The sequence below is a fragment of the Seriola aureovittata genome, chromosome 3, assembly GCF_021018895.1.
Source record: "Seriola aureovittata isolate HTS-2021-v1 ecotype China chromosome 3, ASM2101889v1, whole genome shotgun sequence".
Classification (NCBI taxonomy): domain Eukaryota; kingdom Metazoa; phylum Chordata; class Actinopteri; order Carangiformes; family Carangidae; genus Seriola; species Seriola aureovittata.
In genome coordinates, this window is record NC_079366.1 from 4,179,703 (window position 1) to 4,200,364 (window position 20,662).

At 41.7% G+C, this 20,662-nt stretch overlaps 1 protein-coding gene across 2 annotated transcripts in view; it reads left to right on the plus strand.

Moving 5' to 3' along the window:
- Positions 1-20,662, plus strand: part of LOC130166934 (sodium/potassium/calcium exchanger 3-like) — a 55,740-nt gene that overhangs the window by 4,203 nt on the left and 30,875 nt on the right. The window contains exon 2 of one of the 2 annotated variants that reach the window (XM_056372790.1): positions 1,383-1,511. In XM_056372790.1, the coding sequence (XP_056228765.1) occupies positions 1,383-1,511 (129 nt within the window). Of the gene's footprint in view, positions 1-1,382; positions 1,512-16,975; positions 17,154-20,662 lie in introns of those variants that run through there. The other variant, XM_056372792.1, reaches the window with a different exon arrangement.

Genomic DNA, 20,662 nt, shown 5'->3' on the forward strand with positions numbered 1-20,662 from the left:
AACTAACCTCATTTTCCCACTAACTGCCGAACCAACTCTAACTAACAACTCCCCCCTAGTCTTCGTGCAGCTTGCAGCGGGTTTTTATGCACTGTAAACCAGCAGGTTTGAAAGGTGACCTGCAAACAGCAACCCCACAAATTCACACAGACGTTGACACTGACCGCGTCACCACAGCGCCACCGGAAAGAAAAGAAAAGGGAAAAAAAAAGCTTGACACAACCCAAAGAGGAAGTGGTATGAAAGCATGAGCACTGCACCTCTGTGGATCTTGACAACCTGCCAAAAAGAGATCAAATGATTCAACCCACCTTAGCGCAAAATGCAGTGTCTCCCAAAATCCAAGCACCTGCCAAACAGAACAAAACCAGCGGCAACCTATGGGGCTGAAAGATGAAGCCATACAAGAAGTGCCAAAAACTGCAGCTTCCTGAACGGCCATTTGAGACTGGGTCCATAGACTCCCATGTAACTATACTTAATTATATCACTTACCTGTTTTCATTTTATTAAGGCTTAAAGGGTTGTATAATTGTATAATTGAAAAAAAAACAAGTTGGCAGGAAAAGGTGGCAAGCTGGCAACAATGATGTTTACATTCAGAGTTACTCACCAAAATGTAACAAATATGTTGAATGCGTTTCCTTACTCATACATACATCAGTGTTTACCTGCTAGCTCTCTTCTACTTCGCTGCCTTTTCTTGCACATTGCTGTGTTTCTTGACTCATTAACAGCAGATCAGTTCAAGATCACTTGCATGTGAGTCCTTGTCAGCATGCACAAAACAAACCAAAATGAGGACCCACTGATAAAAGCACTGCTCCATAATGCTACCAGGGATCAAAAACTGGACAGGGTATCTTTCAGTGTAGGACCAACAACCCACAATGTTACTGTTGCTACAACCCGCATTTGCAAACGTTACCTCTGACTCACTTTGACTTTGACTCAATATGTTGACCTCTTTTTCCTGCAAGTGAACAGCTAGACAATTTCCTCCTCTTTTTTTTTAAGTTTTTTTTTTTATTCAAAGAAGAACCAGCGCATGGTCAAACCTGGTTTATTGTTTTGCATCCGGCACCAACTGGACAGGCAATGAACTTGTCTTATTTATTCTGTGATCAGACATTTTCTGAAATGAATCATGTTTTTTCTTTTTCAATTTTAGACTACATTATTTAGTCATGCACATATCTCTCTATGTAATTTAAAGAGAAAGTTTTGGCATCAGTAATGAAACGAATGAAATGAAGCATCATATCACAGTTTTAGAGTCGAGATTTTGTGTATTAAAATCCCCCCATCTTGATGTTGTGGCTGCGCTGAAACATCCTTTGAATTTATTTTGAGAGTAAACTTCTTTTTCTGTGACAAACTAGGTTTTGACATCTCCAGCCAGAGCAGTGAGGACCAGGAGAGATGGGGAGGAAGGAGGCTACTGCAGGAAATGGACAACAGCAGCCTGGAGGAAATGGAGAGTGAAGGATCTAAGAACTGCACTGCTCCAGGTAAGACGGAGACAGGATGAAAGAAAGAGGACACACAAGTGTTCTTCCCCCCCCCCCCCCCCCCCCCCAGAAAAGAGAGGGATATAGGTTAAAAAAATAAAAAGGAGCAAAAGTGGGAAACAAATGAGCACCCCACATGTTCTGTCTTTCTAACCTTTCTGGTCCCCCCGTTTTTCTCTTGCTTAATATGGGGTAACCCAGATTGTGAGGTCAGATGATTTCCCATGAGCGCAGGCTACAGCAGGCGGTGACATTCTGCCTGCTTCAGCGGTTTTCACACTTGGTCTCTGTCACATTTTTTTTAGGATCCTGCAGGTTTCATTCTCACTTCCTCTCTGTCTCACACCAACTCTCTCTTCAGCTCTCCCGTTCCCTTTTTCTCTGCGTTTACCTCACGTTTTTTCCCCATGGTGGCCACATCTCAGAAAAAAAAAAAAAATCCCTGTTTCCATGGCGACTTTTTTGTCTTATCATCAACCAGTGACTACTGTTTGAGGCCAGTGGAGGATAGAGTGTGAGGATGATTCGTTTGTAAAGTTTAAAATCACTGTCCTGTTGAAAGGATTTAAATCAACCACGTAGAGGCGACTTTCAAAAAATGCTTTCATGTGATGTAAAGACATGATTTGTGGTGTAATGCAGCCTATTTCTCATTGGACCAGGCCTTACACATGCATGGATTCCTACCATCACCCATGCTCTGTTGCTATTTTTAGACAGAGATGGAAGGAAATATAATGTTCAGCCCTGTTATAACTGATGTGTACAAGGTAGGATGGAGGGATGTAACTCATGCAGATCACATTGATATTTGTTTTTTTTTTTACCTTGAGTGGAAAACGACTGGCCTCCTCTCAGAGGGAGGGATTGTTCTCTCGTGAGCTCATTAAGCAAAACACCCGTCATCAATCTCCTCTCTCACCCTCTCAAGGTCGCTCCTGTCATCTATAAAGGGAGCCGAGGTCAAAGTTCAACTTATTCTCTCCTCCGGCTTATTATACAGTAGCTGCTCTTTCCTCCTCTTGTGCTAAATTTAAAGCACGTACCCTGGTGGCTTCAGCCCCTACCACACACTGGAGGACTGCAAGGTTTTTGCTAAATAACCTTGATTTTCTGAAAGTCTTGGCCCACTCTGGCGATGTTTTCTCCCGTCCTGTGAAATTCATAAAATAAACCCTTGTCGGGAGTTCGTTTGGAATGCTTCATTTGACTTTTAAAAGGACAGAATCTGCGTCTTTTAAGAAGGTGGTGTTTGTGTGAAGGAAAGGATGTCGAAGGGAGCACAGGTGTAATGTTCCTGACTTTCATATGGACATTTTTTTTTAACTATAACCATGATCTTTCCTCTGGTGTTACTCATCAAACCTGTTCTACAAGTCTTAGGGAGTTGTAATGCATATTTGAAAAAGCTTTATAAAGCCTTTTGTGTCTCTAGAGGAAGCGATGCATCTGATAAATGTCAAACCTCAAGTTGATGCAACTTGAGGCAGTGTAAGCTTCAAGTGATATCTGTGGTTCTGCTGCATGGATTTATATCGTTCTCTTGTCCATCTGTGAGTCTAACAATGTCCAATGTTGATAGTACTATTAGTAATAACAGTGCTCTTTCAACCATACTGCGGTGCCCAGATAAAAATTCTGAATTTGTTGTCATTTGCCATTGAAATTAATCCAGGAGAAGAATCATTAGAGAATCATTCACTATCAATGTTCAAAATCATTTCAATAAGATAAAATAAAACAGGGTTAAGTAAGTGGGAATCTCATTTGCTCATGTTTATAGTTGTGTTTAGCTTCTTCTCAGTGCTGCTGCCATATGCTACTCCAAGATCTCAGTAATTAACATGGTAAACACAAATGTTGTTAGTACTACAAGGCTAAGAGTCTACAGCCACGTTAGCGGCTCTGTGAAGCTGTACGATAGCACAGTGGTGCTTTGAGCTAAATGCTAACATCAGCATGCTAACTTGCTCAAAGTGAGAATGATTACATGCCAATGTTTGGCAGGTATAGTGTTTACCATGTTCAGTATCTTAGCCTAGTGTGTTAGCGTGCAGGCATTTGCTAATTAGCACTAAACGCAAAGTACCCTGAAGGGAATGTCATCAGTTTTTCATTTTGGTCATAAAACAAACATTGGACAAATTAAAATATTGACCTGATGGTGGCACAAAATGAAATGTTAAATAAGACGAGGACAGGAGGAATGTCTGAATTTCATGGCAGTCCGTTCGGGAGTTGTCAAGACATTTCACCCAAAACCAAAAAGGTCAGGGAAAGTCTGGAGTTCATCAAAGTCAGTAGGATTCAACCTCTGGGAACCACACATGTCTGCACCAATTGTCATGGCAATACATCCAGAAGTAGTTGAGATATTTTAGTCTGGACCAAGGTGCTATCCATAGAGCCATGATGCGAGCATGGCTAAAAATGAAACCCAAGTTGTGTTAAAGTTTATGCTTGATTAATAACATTGTTTTATTAATTTCTATCAATTGGTTAATCAAATGATGGACTCGTTATGCAATCATGTATTCGCTTGAACATGTATTTGTGCACAACAGAGCCGGGTGTGAATATTTCCGTAGCGGGTAGAGCACAAGGCTGGCTGATAAGGAAGTATCCCAACATGAGCTCTGTGTTCTGGGAGGATGCAGCACAGCGGATGCAGTCACTGATTATTGCCTGAAATTAGGGGATGGCTGATCAAGCACTCGAAAGACGAGGGAAAGAGAGAGAGAGAGTCAGAAAGATGGAGAGGGAGAGAGAAAGTCCGTCATTTTCTAAGCTAGACGTGAAACAACCATCATTACATCTCCCTCGCTGATTTTAATTGTGAGGACCCCGCTGCTTCTGTTGATTTCACACACTTATTTAGTCCCGCACCCTCTCTCCACCACTGGCATTTTCCAGTCAAGGAAAATAAGAAGTGAAGCACCGACAGACGCTTGTAGTAATAGTTGAGGGTGGTTACGTCTTAGTAACATTGTTATTGTCTCAGTCTCTGCTCTCTCAAGGTTTACAAATGACTGAAAATGTCAAAGAGAGCTTTTTCACCTTAAAAGAGGTGGTGAGTTCACGTACAGTATGCATGTTTGGGTATTGTTTTTGTGTATGTTCCCTTGTCAGTGTGTGTGTAGCCCTCTCTGTTCTGCTTTTCATGGAAAACAAAAGGTATTCACTTTGATGACTTTGCTGTCCCAATCTAGCGTGCAAGGCCATGTCGTGCTTTGATGTCCGGAGCTTACGGTGGAAAATAATAAAAGTCCATTACTTCTGAAGATGTGTGAGCAATGGGGAGGTTAGTCATACTGCAGCTGATGAAGTGTATTTTTTAACAAACAGCCACGTACACCCACGTACTCTTGCTTCCTCCTTGTCCGTCGTACAAGAACACACATCGCCACAGTACCGATGCCTCTTTTCCTTTCAGTCGCTCAAACACAGGTGGTTAATGCAGGCGCCCCCCCCCCCTCCCCAGCAGCTCTGTGTACAGTAGCATTGGCTGTGTGATTTGACAGTGGTCTGGGTACTCCATACACGTGACTGCTCTCTCCAGGGGTCTTTCCCCGGAGGCTGTCCTCCTCCGTTATTAAAGATCTTCTCCTCTCCGCTCGGCTCAGCTCCGACGCAACGCTCCATTTTAGGAAAGGAGGCTGCTATGACTTAATCAGGGCTTCCCTGTGAGAAATGTGGTGTGTGAGCACGCATGCGTGTGGCTGCAAGTTGAACCATTAGAAGGGAAGCCTTGTTAAGAATAGTATTGATTAATGCGAGGGTGCTAGCCCTGGCTTCTGCAGTGTGTAGGAGTGTGTATGCAGGTTTGTTCCGTGTGTGTGTGTGTGTGTAGGTGTGTTTGCTCATGCCTTCCTCACTTGCCATGGGCAGCCTCCTGGCTCCTCCCCAACATGCTCAAGGCAAGTAAGTGAGCATCGCCATAACACAGCTGATGGATTAATCACATCAGAAAAAATGATCACTCCTTTAATATCTCAATAATAGCCCTCCACTAATCAAATGTGGAATTGACCCAGGGAGCGCTCAGAATGATTTCCTCTGAGAAATCCATTCTGTCATATTACAGTATTTTAGCAGGCAGCTTTTAGCTTTTACAGCCTGATGACCTGAGAGCAACTTAAGAACATAACCTGCCTCCTCAGTATGGTTTATAGATACTTTATTTTACCCATTTTGTTGTAAATGTTATTCTATTCTATTATTCATCCATTCATTCATTTTATTATTATTATTGTTATTATAGCTTTTTAAATCTACTTGACTGTATGTCATTGTCAGCATTCTTGTTTGAACTGCATTTACCTGTAGGACTGAACAATTAATCCAAATATTATTGAAAATGCAATCTGGCCAAGTGCGATATTCAAATTGCGGATAATGTGTGACAACAAACCATAAATGAAGCGTTGTCGTCCTACAGAGATGCCTCGGCCTAAAATCAAATTTAAGGGAGCAAGCTTGTTTGGTGCAGACCCCAGCAAAAAAAAAAAAAAAAAAAAAAAAAGACCATTCCCACTATAATCATGACTCACTTCACAATCACAATATCTGTCAAAATAAACGCAATATGATTACTATTGCCACTAACCTGTATGAAAAGTGCTATACAAACAAAGTTTGATTGATTGATTGAGTGATTGAATATTAGCTTTGAGTAGCCTGATGCTGTTGTGTTCCCAGCACAATAACAACAACTGTATTAGCAGTTACAGTTCTTTCATAACTGCCTAACATGCAGATTGGCAAAGTCATCTTGTTGTGTTATTGCAGGAGCAGGAGCTCTGTGCTCAGGGGAGTAAGACCAATCCATCACGGCAATTAGCTCAGCAAGTCAGGGTGAGGGAGAACTCACTCTCTCTTACCCTTCTGCAGACAGAACATTCATCTGACATTGTTTTTTATTTGCAGTCTTCTTTCATTTTTTCCTTACTCACTGATTGCGATGTTTCGTCCCTGTTCTGTTCCCCACATATAAAGGAAATGCTGCTGCTGAATTATAGAGGTCGGGTTGTTTGCCAACAGCAAAAGTGGCTTGACACATTTATAAAGATTCGACCTGCTGGTGTGACTGTGAGCAATGTCGAGGCTGTTTCCGGAGCGCCATGAGCATCCTCCTCCTCTATCGCCGCTTTCCCAAGAGTTTGAGAGGACACACAGTGTCCCACGCAGCGCACGCTGAGTACATTGTAAAACTCCTTACATGCTGTTTGGTAGTTGTTACCAATTAGACATTTAATATTTTCATTAGACAGCAGAGAACTTGCAGAGAGAGATGGGGAAAAAACCCACCAGGACACCCTTTAACTTTTTTTCCAACCTGCTTCCTTTCCATCATTATTGCTATTTACCTTTTTTTCAAATTATGATTCAATATACTTGCATTTCTTGCAAATTTACATTGCATCTTTTTATTTATAGGCTGGACTTCAGAACTTTCCCTCCACATGTAAATTAGGTGAAATCAAAGTGTTCACCAAAGTGGGCACCATAAATTTGTATTTCATAGTTTGATAGCGTGACAGACAAACTATATAGGATGCGCTCTGTGGAGGCAATTTCTTCTTCTGCCTTGTGACTAAAGCAGCCGGCAGATGTGCTGCACAGTCGCACATAAAAGGTTAAAGTGCAGGGAGTGAGTGATAAGGTGTTTGATGTGCTTTATGGATAAGAATATTTCACTCTTGCCAGATTTCCTTATCTGAGGATAAGCTCGTCACACAAATAAGCCGAGCAACTGGGAGGCTTTGATGATGATTGCCAGATCCGCAGCTCCCAAATGGTCGACCAGGCAGTTAGAGATGCACCGAGGGATTGGCGTGTAAAGCAGCTTAGCTGAATTGTTGTCATCATCAGAGTGAGAGAAGTAGTAGTTGCATAATTTAATTACATGTAAACATATCAAGTAATTTGACACAGTGTCTTGATATGAAGAATGTCACGAGATTTAGAGACTGTTCATTAGTGTTTTTCTACATTTTTATATTAATATATTTCCAGATGTAAAACTTTTTTTAAACTATATAAATGTAGGAATCTCCCAGGTTCCATGTTATGCAGTGTCATGAAGGGATCGTGTGATGACCTACAGTTTATCTTATGTTTTCCATACTTAAAAGGCTATAAATATACAGTGGAGTATAAAAACAGCCTAATGGTCCATTGGCTTTGACATCATAACACTGACAAATAACATGTAATGACAGTGTGAAAATGTATAGGAAAATGATGTATGGAAATTTGTCTTTCAAATTATAGTCACTATCTACCAGCACCACCTGTGGCAGTGATTACAGCTCTGAGTCTTGTCTCTTGCGTTTCAGGCAGCTTGTTGTCTTTGTTCACGTTTCTTTAAGCTGAATGAGGAGAATCTGTGAACGGCCGTGTTTAAGATGTTTGGCAGGTTGTTCGTGGTTTTCGAGTCTTCGAGATGTTATCATTGCCTCTGAGGGTTGACTCCTCCTTCCTTTTTTCCAATTCAAATTTTTTTTAAGGAGGTCATTGCACTGTTAGATAATACATTCCTGTGCAGGTGTAGCAGGTCTCTGAAGTGAAATCACATGGATGGTGTTGAGTAGTTGATGACATTTGATAAAGTTCAGGCTCCTGTCATGTGCCTTTCTTTCAGTAGTATCTTTCCTTTCACCACTTTTTCTTTTACAGATGTGTAGTTGCTGCACTAAGTCTTGTCTTTGCAACCAGATCTAAAAAAAAAAGTTTTTCAGAGTGGTTCCTTTTTTTTCTCCACACTTTCCTCTTTCTATCAGTTGGAAAGATATTGATTTTTGTTTCATCATTCCAGAGAACTTTGAACTCTATCACTTTCTTGTTGGATGTTTTTGTGAATTCAAACCTTTTTTTTTAAGGTTTATATCTTGTGCTGCATCCTCCAAAGGTTGTGGTCCTGAAGTGTTCTCTTGGTCACTGACAAGGAAACATGTCAGCCAGACTTCCTGGAGAACATTCTTGACTCGCTGTGCAGTCATAAAGGGATTTTTCTTCAGCATGCAAATGATTTTCCAGTCATCCACAAGACTTGTGCTCCACAGTCTACATCTTCATTTACATTTTCATTTACATTTACTCATTCAGCAGATGTGTTTATCCAAAGCGACTTACAAGTGAGGAACATTACTAAAGCTTCTTTGCAGTAGGAGACCTTGTTGTAAGCACTAAGTACTACATCTATTTAATAAGTGTAAGGAGGTCAGGTAAAGAAGCGCATGGTTAGTGCTAGTTAGACATGTTAGGCTGTTAGGAGAGGAGGTGCTCTCTGAAGAGATGAATGTTCAAGAGATTCTCCAGGATAAAGAGGGACGACCCTGCTCTGAAAGCATTTAGTCGCTTGTTCCACTGTCGGGGAACCGCAGACGAGAACAGTCTGGACTGAGGCTGTCTCGTGTGCAGGGATGGTGATGCCAAACGACCCTTCCCGGAGTAACACAGTGGCTGAGAGGCAGCATAAGCCTGTATGACTGAGTTCAAGTAAATGGGAGCAGACCCAGAAGTCACTCTGAAGGCAGCATTAGTGACTTGGATTTGATTCAGGCGGCCGTGGGTAGCCAGTGGAGGCCGATGAGGAGCGGAGTGATATGTGCCCGTTTTAGGGCTGATTGAAGACCGAACGGGCCGCTGCATTCTGGACCATCTGTGAGGGTTTCTATCGGTGTGAAGGGAGGCCTGACAGAAGGGCAGGTCTACCAGTTTATTTTCCTGTGAGCGCCTGCTTCTTCAGAGTGTAGCCTACCCAGCTGTTGATTTTGGCAAACAAGCTGCCTTTGATATCTCTCTGATGTTTTATTTTTTATCTTCTTCACTTCTTCACTCATATTAACAGACACTGCCTCAATCTAAATGGCAGCTCTTAATCAATTCTTTTGTACATGAAGTAAAATTGATAAAAACAACAACAAACACAACACAGTACAATGCAGGAAAAAGTTAATAGTGAAGTTAAAATGCTGGCCATTAAGGCAGAATGTTCAGACCTTTGATGCAGTACTGTGTCACCACGCTGCAGATGGGAAAAGATTTTCTTTTCACTAAGCTGGCATCATGCTGAGGTAATGGGAATGTGGGTACAATTTATTGCCTCAGTCACTCATATGAAAAATGTCAGGGCAAGACTAAAATTCATTCATTATTGATATTCAAATAATGTTCTGTAAGGTGCCTGCTATTTCCTGGAAGTAATATTTTATAGCCAGAGAAGGTAACTGCTCTGGAAATGCTACAAACATGTATCTCTTGTATAATAAATCGTGATGGGAAGCAAACAGAATCTGTAAGTGTCTGTTGCTCTTCGTACATACTATCAGTTAATGTAGTGCCGTAAGTTTCTCCTTTCACTCCTCTCATTCATCTGATCTGAATGCAGCGATGATGACGATTTTTTTTCCCCAGAGATGAATCACGAGGGGGTGAGCTTTTATACATGTATTCAAAAGACTGAACTTAACCTGCTCTGGTGTGCAGCCTGGTGTTGCCATGGCGACGTACACTGTTTGAAAGTGAGTCACCATCATTACATCGAAAGGCCAGGGTTATGCCCAAACCTAGCCCCCGTGAGTTATGTCGCACTGACGGACCTTGCTGATGTGCCGGTGGATGTGACATGCAGTGTGACACTGGATGTGCTGGTTAGCTTGGAAACCTTTTCCAACATGTTTCTGATGTGACCACATGTTACTGAATAAATGTCAGTATCCACTTTCATCAAGTGCAGAGATCTCTGGGGTATGTAGTGAGTCACAGGTGTTTATTCTAATTGCACACTTCTCTCAATCTTATTGATTTGATTTTGCTGTGTCTCGGTCATCTTGTGTTCAAACCTCATGTATGGGGTTTTACCACAGTCTTGTACAGGGGCTGGTTTCACAAAGGTAGACTTTGATTGTTCCTTAGATATAACAAATAGTCAGACTTCAGAGAGACGTCTAAATTGCACAAAGCAGTTTATTTCTTAGATATCTGTAGCCGGACTGTGGTAAAATGAACACTGGGTAAATTAAGACATTTTTCGATATTAAAAAAAAATGGGCGACTGAGGAACCGTATCCAGCTCAGCTCCATTTACCCCAGCAGAAAATGTTTGTCTTTTACAGTTATAAGACTGTATGAAGACAATAAAAAGAAAAATGTCATTTGGGAGAAAAAAAATGTCTGCGGTCTCCAAAAACTCTTTCCCCTCTCATCGCTCTCTCCATAACAATGTCAGCAAACCACACATTTGCCATGTTTTCCTGTTTTTTTTTTTTTTTTTTTTTTTTTGTCATTTCGTGCTTCTGGTCAGCACAGGTGTCACTGATTGTTACCATGGTAACATTGGTCTTAGACCTGAGTTAGCTTAGTCTTACTTGCATTGGATTAATCTGTGAGGAAATCTAAGACTGGGCCAACGCTAAACACCAGTTTGTGAAAGCGGCACCACAGGAGGCCGCTGAAAAGCAACAACAAAGTAAGCAGCAATAAACAGTATTTTCAACAATGTATTTCAAATAGTGCACACAAACACTTCTGAAGCGCATACCTCCGCCAAGGCCAAACAATCCCTAGCTTTACTTATCTATTGTCTTTAATCCTTACGCAAGACGCCGGTTGTGTGTAACGATAATGTCAGCATTATATAATTCACACAGCTATTTGAATTGAACAGTGATGATAAGTCATGATAATGATTACTAAGTCTAGTAATTTCAACCTGGGTTTCATTTCAGTGGTGTTAAGCAGAGTTTTGGAGCACAGTAACACTGCTGAAAAGTCCAAGCACAAACAGCAGGGTTTCCCTCTGGACACTGATGCAGGCTCCGACAGGTAATTATCTAACCAGCTCACTTCAGCTTGCTGTCGGACTCGCCACTGGTTAGTCTTTTTTTTCGTCCCATATCAGCGCCTGATCGTAGCTGGTCCTAGCTTTTTTTTTTTTTCCTCCTGGCATCGTGATATGCTGAAGGATTACTGTGAAGGAAACACACAGTGTGATTTATCACTTACCTTCTGAACTAAATCAGATAGATATCCTGATTAGTGCCGGGAGGTTTCAGTGTTATTTTATCAGCTACATAAAGCTGATAAATCCTCATCAGTGTGTTTTTACTTTACTTACTGTCATAATAGTGTTGAAGCTACATGTGTATTTTTTACAGTAAATAAACAAAACAACTTGTGTGTTGTATGATAGTAGCAGGAGTGAAAGTAAATGGGTTAGGATTCATGAATCAAAGCAAAACAATTCTTAACACTAACAGGCACTACAGTTGTGTAACCTGAATCAGGAGTAATATCTACAGGCTAACATGCTAACAGGCACTGAGTCTACTGTGACTCTGCTACTGGAGAGCCTCAAAGCTCCCTAAAGGTCTGTCTGCGTTCTTTAACGTACAGTCTCAGCAGCGAGCGCACACAGCTACGGAAAGCCCCAGGGGGAGAACGTCAGTCAGTCAGTCACCCACCACGTCCACTGCTTTAACAAACTGAAGTGCTCAAGTGAGAGATTATGCTTTCAATTACTGGACTGACAGTTGGTCTGGTAACATATAAAAGGTGAGTAGGTGGGAGAGGGTGAAAGCTTTTGTCAGTGTCGGACTTTAGAGCCGACATTTGGTGATTTCCAGGAGGTAGTACGTACCAGTGTAAACTCTATCCTTGTCAAAATTCACATAACTAGCATTTTGGCATTTAGCACTAATCTTGACACCCTCTTGTTCTCAATGTAGTTACTAAGTGATGGTTTAAACAATCACCTCACACATGTCTTTCTACAAGATTCTCCCATCTCCACACAGGAGTGGCCATCAGGTGCTTGGTTACCTCTGTTACCGACACCCTCCTCCCACATTAGTTCAGTTTGGCCAGGCAGCCAGCTCCAGGAAGAGTCCTGGTTGTCTTCCATTGAAGAATTATGGCAGCCGCTATTTAGCCTTCCCCAGATGGTTAGTGCCCTGATGTGCATCGTCAGCTGTGAGATGTTATGTAGCCAGGTGTGTGCCTTTCCAAATCATGTCCAATTAATTGACCTGAGCTAAATTTCCAGTGTCATAGCAAATGGTGTGATTACTTATGTCAGTGTGATATTTCAGTTTTTCCTTTTTCATAAATTTGCTAAAATTCTGTTTAGCTTTGTCATGATGAGGTGTTGATTATTGATTGATGAGGGCAAACAATTTTTTTTTTTATTTCATCATGATCCTGCAACATAAATGGGAAAAAAGTGGAGGGGTCTGAATACTTTCCCAACATCGTTTCAATACCGAAGGAAAGGATGCCAAAAATAAGACCAAAGTTATAATAAAGGAGTATAATAATATAAGGGGAGAACATCCCTCCCTCATCGTTCCTGTCCAGGCTTTTCTCAGTCCACTGTTGACTCACAGTCAATCCTCTGTAACCTCTAACTGCAGATGTGCATATAATAATTCTGTTCTTATATTCCTTCCTCTCACAGCAGTTAAACTGTGTGAGCAGTGGACCTCAACAAATGTTCTCTACTACAAAGAGATAAAAACAGTATAAATGCAGTATAGAATAAACATGGATTAATGAACTAGTGAGAGATGTGTCACAGTCAAACCATGCAGAAACTGTCGTTTCAGCTGAAGGATGCGGGACTCATGATATATGTGTATGTATGAACATGAGCACATCTGTTGTGTGTGTATGTATATGTTTGTTCAGGCGTGGTGTGTGTGTGTGCGTGATACAAACTGTGCAAAGGAAGGGAATAAAAGCAGGAGTCCTTAAATGTCACATTACTCAGCACGGTAACTACGCTCACGACATGCGATGTGTCAGCCCACATCATCATCGCCCACTGAGCATGTGCAGAACAGGCCCCCAGCCCTCCACGTGCTCTCAGAATATGCACAAGTTGTACACGGAGATGAGCTTGTACAGTTCCCTGAGGGTGGGAAATGCAACTTTAATCACCTTTTTATATTTATTTATTTATTTATTTTTTGTTATGCTGAGTGGCATCATCCCCCTGGTTGTTTTTGTTATTGTCCTTACTGTTCGCTCTTCGCTGTCCCAGCGCCATTAAAGCTTCGACAGCTTCACTTGACGGCTGCACTTCCAAGGGGCAGCCATGACTCCCGGTGACATCAGCGCAAATGAGACCTCTTCATCCTCTTGTGTGTGAGAGTGTGTCGTGTCAATTAACATGAAAGCTCTCATCGCTCCCTTTTGCTCTGCCTCCCAACCAGAGTCAAGTCAAAGTCCCGAAAATGCATTGCCTCCAGCCATATGCTGCAGCAGCCGGGCCAGCTTTGATCGAGACTGATTTTTTCCCCCTTTATTTCTGAACAATAAGAGATCCAAAGATTAAAGGACTATATGTTAGTGATAAACAGTTGATACCAGGCACACTGCTCTCAGGTTCAAAGTGCTGTTTGCGTTTCAGAGCTACAGAATGTGCTAGATGTTCATGGAGGGGTTTGTTTGCCCTGCAGCTGAGTGGCTGCTCACAGCTTCAGGAAAGCCAATATTATTCTGTTTTCTAGATCAGGAGGAAAGTCAGATATTTTTTTTTCAGGGTGATTGTGCTGCGCCTCACTGAGCTTATTCCCTTTGACTGGATACAAAATAAGTGTGCATGCCAGCTGTGGCATATCTTTTTTTTTTTCCCCCATCATCTAGAGGTTTGTGTTCAGATACTGTAAAAATATGAGGTAAGATACTGATCCTTCAAAGGTCAGATGTATGAAGAGCAAAACAGATGTAAAAGGATAAGTTTGATCAGCCGGTTCACCTTTCGTACAGATCACTCCCTTGAAGACCTTTCCTTCCTTTTAAGTCCAGATATCACCCTCCGTCATCCTCACCACCAGGCAAAATTTCACCACCATGTAATTGCAGCTGGACGCTATTAGAGAAGCGCCTACCGCATCATACAGGAGATATTTTCTGTGTTGTTTTTCACAGAAGGAAAAGCACACAGTGACTACACACACAGAAGAAGAAAAAGAAGAGGAAGAAAAAAAAAAACAACATTTCCCACTGTGCATAATTAGAAGTGTGAGATGCAGAATCATTGCAATCATAATGGGCTGGAAAGCTTCCAGCTGATGGTAGTTTGACAAGAGAGAGCAGAGGGAGCTGTATTGCAAATCCATAGTGTTCACAGCCCTCTGTGACTTAGCAGGGAATTCTTTAATGCCATACTTAAGTGTTGTTCATCACCGCCATGGCACCCACAGATCTGCTAATGGCGTTTTACTGTGGCATTTTCATACTTTGATAAAACCATATCCTTGGTTAATTCTATAAACTCACTGTGGGATCCAGACTGCTCGTATGACAGTCTGATAACAGTGAGTAATTCACTGAACGACAACCGGGGAAATTAGAGAATATTTCCGGTGTGTTACAACCTGGGTCTTGTTTTTATTAGTCATGCTAATAACCTTTATAATCCCCTGACTCCAGTGCTATCAGTTTTCACTTATGCAGTAAAATATCTACTACATGGACGTTCTGGTTCTGAACCAGTTGTCTAACAGCAGCTTAGGTGCTGAGAGGACAGTGGCTGGTCAGACTCTCTTCATCGGGCTGATTGATTTCAGAAATTTATTGCATGAGGATTATTCAGGAAGAAATCAATATTGTTTTTATTTAGTCTGCCTGCAATGAAACTGGAATAGTCAAAGTCACACTGGGAGTCTTGATCAGTCATTACAGATACTATTATTAAGTTCACAACATTTAAATTTGAATTAATTTTGAAAACAGTTGTCTGTGGGCTGATGTGTCTCAGAGTCAGTGTGGATTGATATACTGGATGTGTATCTGTTCTGTGAGATGGGCAAGTGATTTACTGTAAGTCAGAAAACGCTTTGTGTATGGATCTCCCTTTAGTCCTGTTTCCGTAGAAGTTTTTTCCTTCTTTTATTCCTTTTCTTTCATCGTTGTATTCACGAAGTTCACTGCTGAGATCTGAAAGCACAGCAACATCTCGAAAAGAAGTCAGACAGGGCATGAAACAAAAGCAGTCAGACATCCTGACAGATTTTAAACCAAATGCCGCACCGTCTATCACAGTGCAAAGATTGACTTCCTGGTCCAACTTTGATCAACCGTACTTGCTGATTGTGCGTGCGATTTTCCTGTGAAGTAAGGGATTATTACCAAGATTTCAGCCGTATTAAATCTTCATTTTACCTCCAAATAAAATTGTAGCCTGGACCAACAATAGCAGGGCCAGTACTATAATCACAAACATCTGTGACTGAGTGACTGACGGAGTGATAGAGTTGAGTGATCATAGTTCCACCATTGGTCTGCCAAATGCCATGTGACTGAGTTGGAGTCTCCCTATTGACCATTACTCTTTCTGAAATGAATTGACACAAACAGTTTCTATGAGGAGGTTATTACAACCTGCAGTGTTGCCAACACGGTGCGTTAGTTGCTAAATTTAGAGACACTTTGTAGACACTCTCTGGACAACCCTTTGCTACTTAGAAGAGAGTCACCAGTGATTTAATCAGATGAAGTCATGGTTATAAAATCAGGATTTAAGCAGCAGCTTGGAAATGGTTTGGAAGTTAACATGTAGTCTTAATGGGCCACGTTTGAGTCACTGTTTCGAATTTGTTCCGTTTCTCCGTCAACAGGAACAGAAAAACATGTGACTGAGAACAGCTGTATTGGGAGTTCAGCTGTATTAAAATACTGTATATGTGAGCACAGAGAGGAAGAGAGAAGCAAATACTGACACTAGGTAGAGTTCAAATATAGCATGATGATGTCAGTTGTTCACAGCGGTTCCAAAACCGTTTTTAACTACGTCCTCAATTTTTCACATTGACCATACGCGGTCCAGACATATACTAGGCTTTGATCTAGTCTAGTTTAGATACCAGCTTTGCCCACTGTTTTTCACTGAAGTTGATCAATGGTGTAGTAATTTGATATGTGGAGCAGTATGTAATATTTGTATATGACTGATGGAGCTACAGTGTCTTTGGAAGGGGACTCACCTATAGACACACGAAAGCAAGAGTATTTCATCAAATGGTATGAAATGTTACATATATCATAGTGTTTGTACTGATCCGTCTCTCACTCTGTCCTGTCTGTTTCTCACACACAACACACACACACACACACACACACACAGTGAAATCCTCTCTCAAGCCTTTACTACAGAGGTCGGGTCTAGGCTGTACTAAACTGTAATATAATATGCTTAGTCATCAGAACAGCAAAACAGCAATGACCACACCATCTACACACACACACACACACACACACACACACACACACACACACACACACACACACATCCAAATGTCCAAATGCAGTTAGACAGCCCCCTCTCCTCATCATCTTACCCCCCAATGCCAAATCCAGCCAACAGTGCCTGTTCGTTTCCATGACAACAGCCTGAAAGTATTATATCATCAGTGAGGAGTGAGCAGGGCAGAATTTTGCACGCATGCACACACACGCACATTCCCTCGCTGTCTCTTTCACTCTTGCTCCATCACACACACTTCCACGCACGCACACATCCAAAAATGCCCTCTCCCCAAACCCTCCTTCAGAGCACACACAGCCTTGCCCTGCGTTATGTAAGATTCCCGGGCCTCTTACATGGGAGAGGTGACATCATCACCGGTAAGATGGAGGGTGAGTAGGGTACGACCATAAATTTTGGGGCAGTGCATTACTGCTTCCTGCTCCTTTGTGAAGTTAAACCTCATCTGAAGGTTTATTATGCTCATTATAAATTGTCTGTCAATTTTAAATTACCTTTGTGATTAACAGCAAAGAGACATTAACAGCGGCAACACGCATTAGCAATTTCAGCAGGCAGGACAACCCACTTAAGACACGCTGAATAATTTACTGTGACTACCTTAGCTTATTAACACATTTTGCCCCTTGATGAAATCATTAACATCTGTGTAGCTGGTTATCTGCGTGACCTGTGTGAGAGGGATAACCCACGTGAATTTCTGATGGTTTGTCTGGTGTTCACTTCTCTTCTGACAGCTTCATTTAAGTGAGTAAGTGGGCCTGCGTTGTGGTTTTTTACTTTCATTTGCCAGGATATGAAGTGAGCATCCAGTGTTACCTGTGATTATTTCTGATGTACAACTATTACATGCAGCAGTGTTCCTGCTCGGCGTAGCAACGTAAGATGGGGCAGGGGGCTTCCTGGCTCTATATTCTATATTTAAAGAGCAGAGATTGCAGGAAATCCCCAAAGACTCTCAAGCATTACTCCGCCTTTTCATTCGCAGCTCTATGATGGTTATAAATAAACGTGAAAGATGGAGGGAATGTTGGGTAAAGATGACAAGAGTGGGTATCCCCGGGGATTTGTACAGTAGATATGTAAGGGGGAGTTCCAGGGCAAGAGCAATCGTAACAGGAACATATGCATGAGCACATTCCCCCCACTTCCTCTTCTCTATTTCCCTCTCTATAAATACAGTAAATGCACACACTGGCCCAGGTTCATGGTGCGATGACGTGATGATCTGTATCCTCACTAGTGCTGGACCTACAGAAAACTAATCAACTTTATTTTGATTGTTTTGATCACTTGCCATTTTCTTAGGATTTGGTGATGTACATAAGTTACTTTGGAATAATTGTTCTGACCTGAAGGTGCAACAGGAACAAATGTTCACGTATGTAAACACGGTTTAATGAGGAGGAGTGAACTCGGAACTTGTCAGTCATACCGGCTTATGCTCCTTCTCGGCCTCCGTGTTCCTCCAAACAATGTCCCTGCGCACGAGGCAGTCGCAGTCCACTACTGTTCTCGCCTGTGGTTCCCCCGGTGGTGGAACCAGCTACTGAATGCTGTCAGAGCAGGGCCGTCCCTCTCTATCTTCAAGAATCTCTTGAACACTCATCTCTTACAAGAGCACCTCCTCTCCTAACACCTCTAACACCCTAACATGTCTAACTAGCACTTACTATGCACTTTGGTTCAATTCTTTACCTGGTCTCTTTGCACTTATTAAATAGATGTAGTACTTACTGCTTACACCCAGGCCTCCTACTGCACTGAAGCTTTAGTTTTTTTTTCAACTTGTAAGTTTCTTTGGATAAACACGTCTGCTAAACGAGTAATGTATGTAGGGGAGACTGGGGACGGCTGCAACACTTTTTGCATTTCTCATTTACGCAGAGACGATTTTGCCTCGACCAACCACACCTTAACATATTAAACTTACATCTGTATGCTAATTACCCATACCATTTAATACAATTAAAATGATATATACATATGACATATCATTCACAGTATTTATTTTTATTGAAGAATTCAGACGTACGGTTCAGGGATGGGGTTGAAACATATTAGAAATAGATCAAATTTCACTAATTAACTTTTTCTTTTTGTCTCAATAAGCATACTATTCAGAAAATATACATTGTTTTTTAATATTAAAGTATTATTTATCTGTTTAATAATATATATATGAAAGAACAGTTATTGAGTTTTGTTTAGCATAGTATGTAGACCTAGTCAAAATAGGCACAATTTATCTATTTGATTTATTTATTTTATTGCTTATGATATGATGATTGTCAAACTGAGCATGTACAGTAGGAGTGTCATGAGTGTAAGACTTGTTGCAACCGTCCCCAGTCTCCCCCCTGTATAGAACCGTGCATGTCACTCTGTAGAGCAGGCGGAGTCTGCCCTCCCTCATCAGTAGAAAGCTGGTGAGTGTGTGGGTGAGCAGCATGCATATAGTGTGTGTGTTAGGCTGACATCGCAGCCACAGCTGTGATTAATTTGGGATGAGGTCCTGGACCCAAGGATGGTATTCCGTTTATTACAGCTTCAACATCATTTCTCTTCACTGTCTTTACAGCTGTGCACAGGAGAGCGTTGTGTGTTGGTGAGGGTCAACATCATCTCAGATGTTGCAGGCAGGAGAAGGCGGAGGAGTTCTGAAATGTTGGTCATTTTGTTAAAATGTTGTGAGTCATTCCAGATGTTGCATCTGTTGTCTTCCATGACACACTGGATGGGATAAAAGGGGATGCACCACATCTTACAGGCTTGGTCATGTCATCCCAGTATTAAATTAACTTTTTTCCCCCCTTTATATTACTGTAAACTAAATATCTTTGGGGTTTGGACTGGACAAAAAAAAGCAGGCAAACTTTTTCGCATGCACATTGTTGCAAAAGACGAATTCGTTTTTCTGAGACTCAAACACTTTGAAGGGACTGCAATGTCAGAACTTTATACATTAGATCCAATAAAAATGAAAAAGACTTGAAAATCTGCATCATTCATGAGCCAGCAGGAAGTCGGCTCATCCATACACTTAACACTGAAATGAAGTCACAGAGATAAACTCAGCTATTCACTGCACTAGGAAAGTTTTACAACCATGAAACTTCACAGTGCATTCAGTAATGATTTAGATTTTTGTAGTTGTAGCGTCCTGAGGAAATTCCATTATTGCAGTACCTCAGTTGGTTAGATACCCCTACTAATACAAGTGAAGGTTACATTACACAATACACAACGCTGTATATGGTATATGAGACACACTATAGACACACTACTCTGTCAGCTGAGGTGACACAAAAGAAAGCCAGGGTAAGTGCAAACAAGAAGCTGAGGAAATGTTACAACACGGCAGCTGACGTGATGCGCTTATTCATCTGAACGCGTTTGATGTTGCATAAAGGAAAAGCGAAGGTGCTGCTGAGCCCTGGCACGAGGAAAACAGACCAAACAGAAGTCATGCTACATCTTGACTCAGAGCCCCTCACAGCAGCTCACAATGGCTCACTCCTTCCAAATTGCCTGGTAAATTAGACTGGCACGGGATGATATAGGCAGGCGGACGAGCAGGCGGGCAGTCGGCTCCAACAGGAGAATGAAGCAGAATGAGGCAGAATGTGTCCCCCCAGCAAGCTGAAGCCTGATTCCTGATTGATACATTGACTGCCACTGATTGTGCATCGTGAAGAAGACCAGGGGAGAACAGGATGAAAGCAGAAAGGGAAACAATGGAAAGCTCGCTGTGTGTGTGTGTGTGTGTGTGTGTGTGTGTGTGTGTGTGTGTGTGTGTGTGTGTGTGTGTGTGTGTGTCTTTGCACTAGGTTTGTGTTTCACTCCATCTGTTTTCAGCGTTAATGTGCTTTTGTGTGTG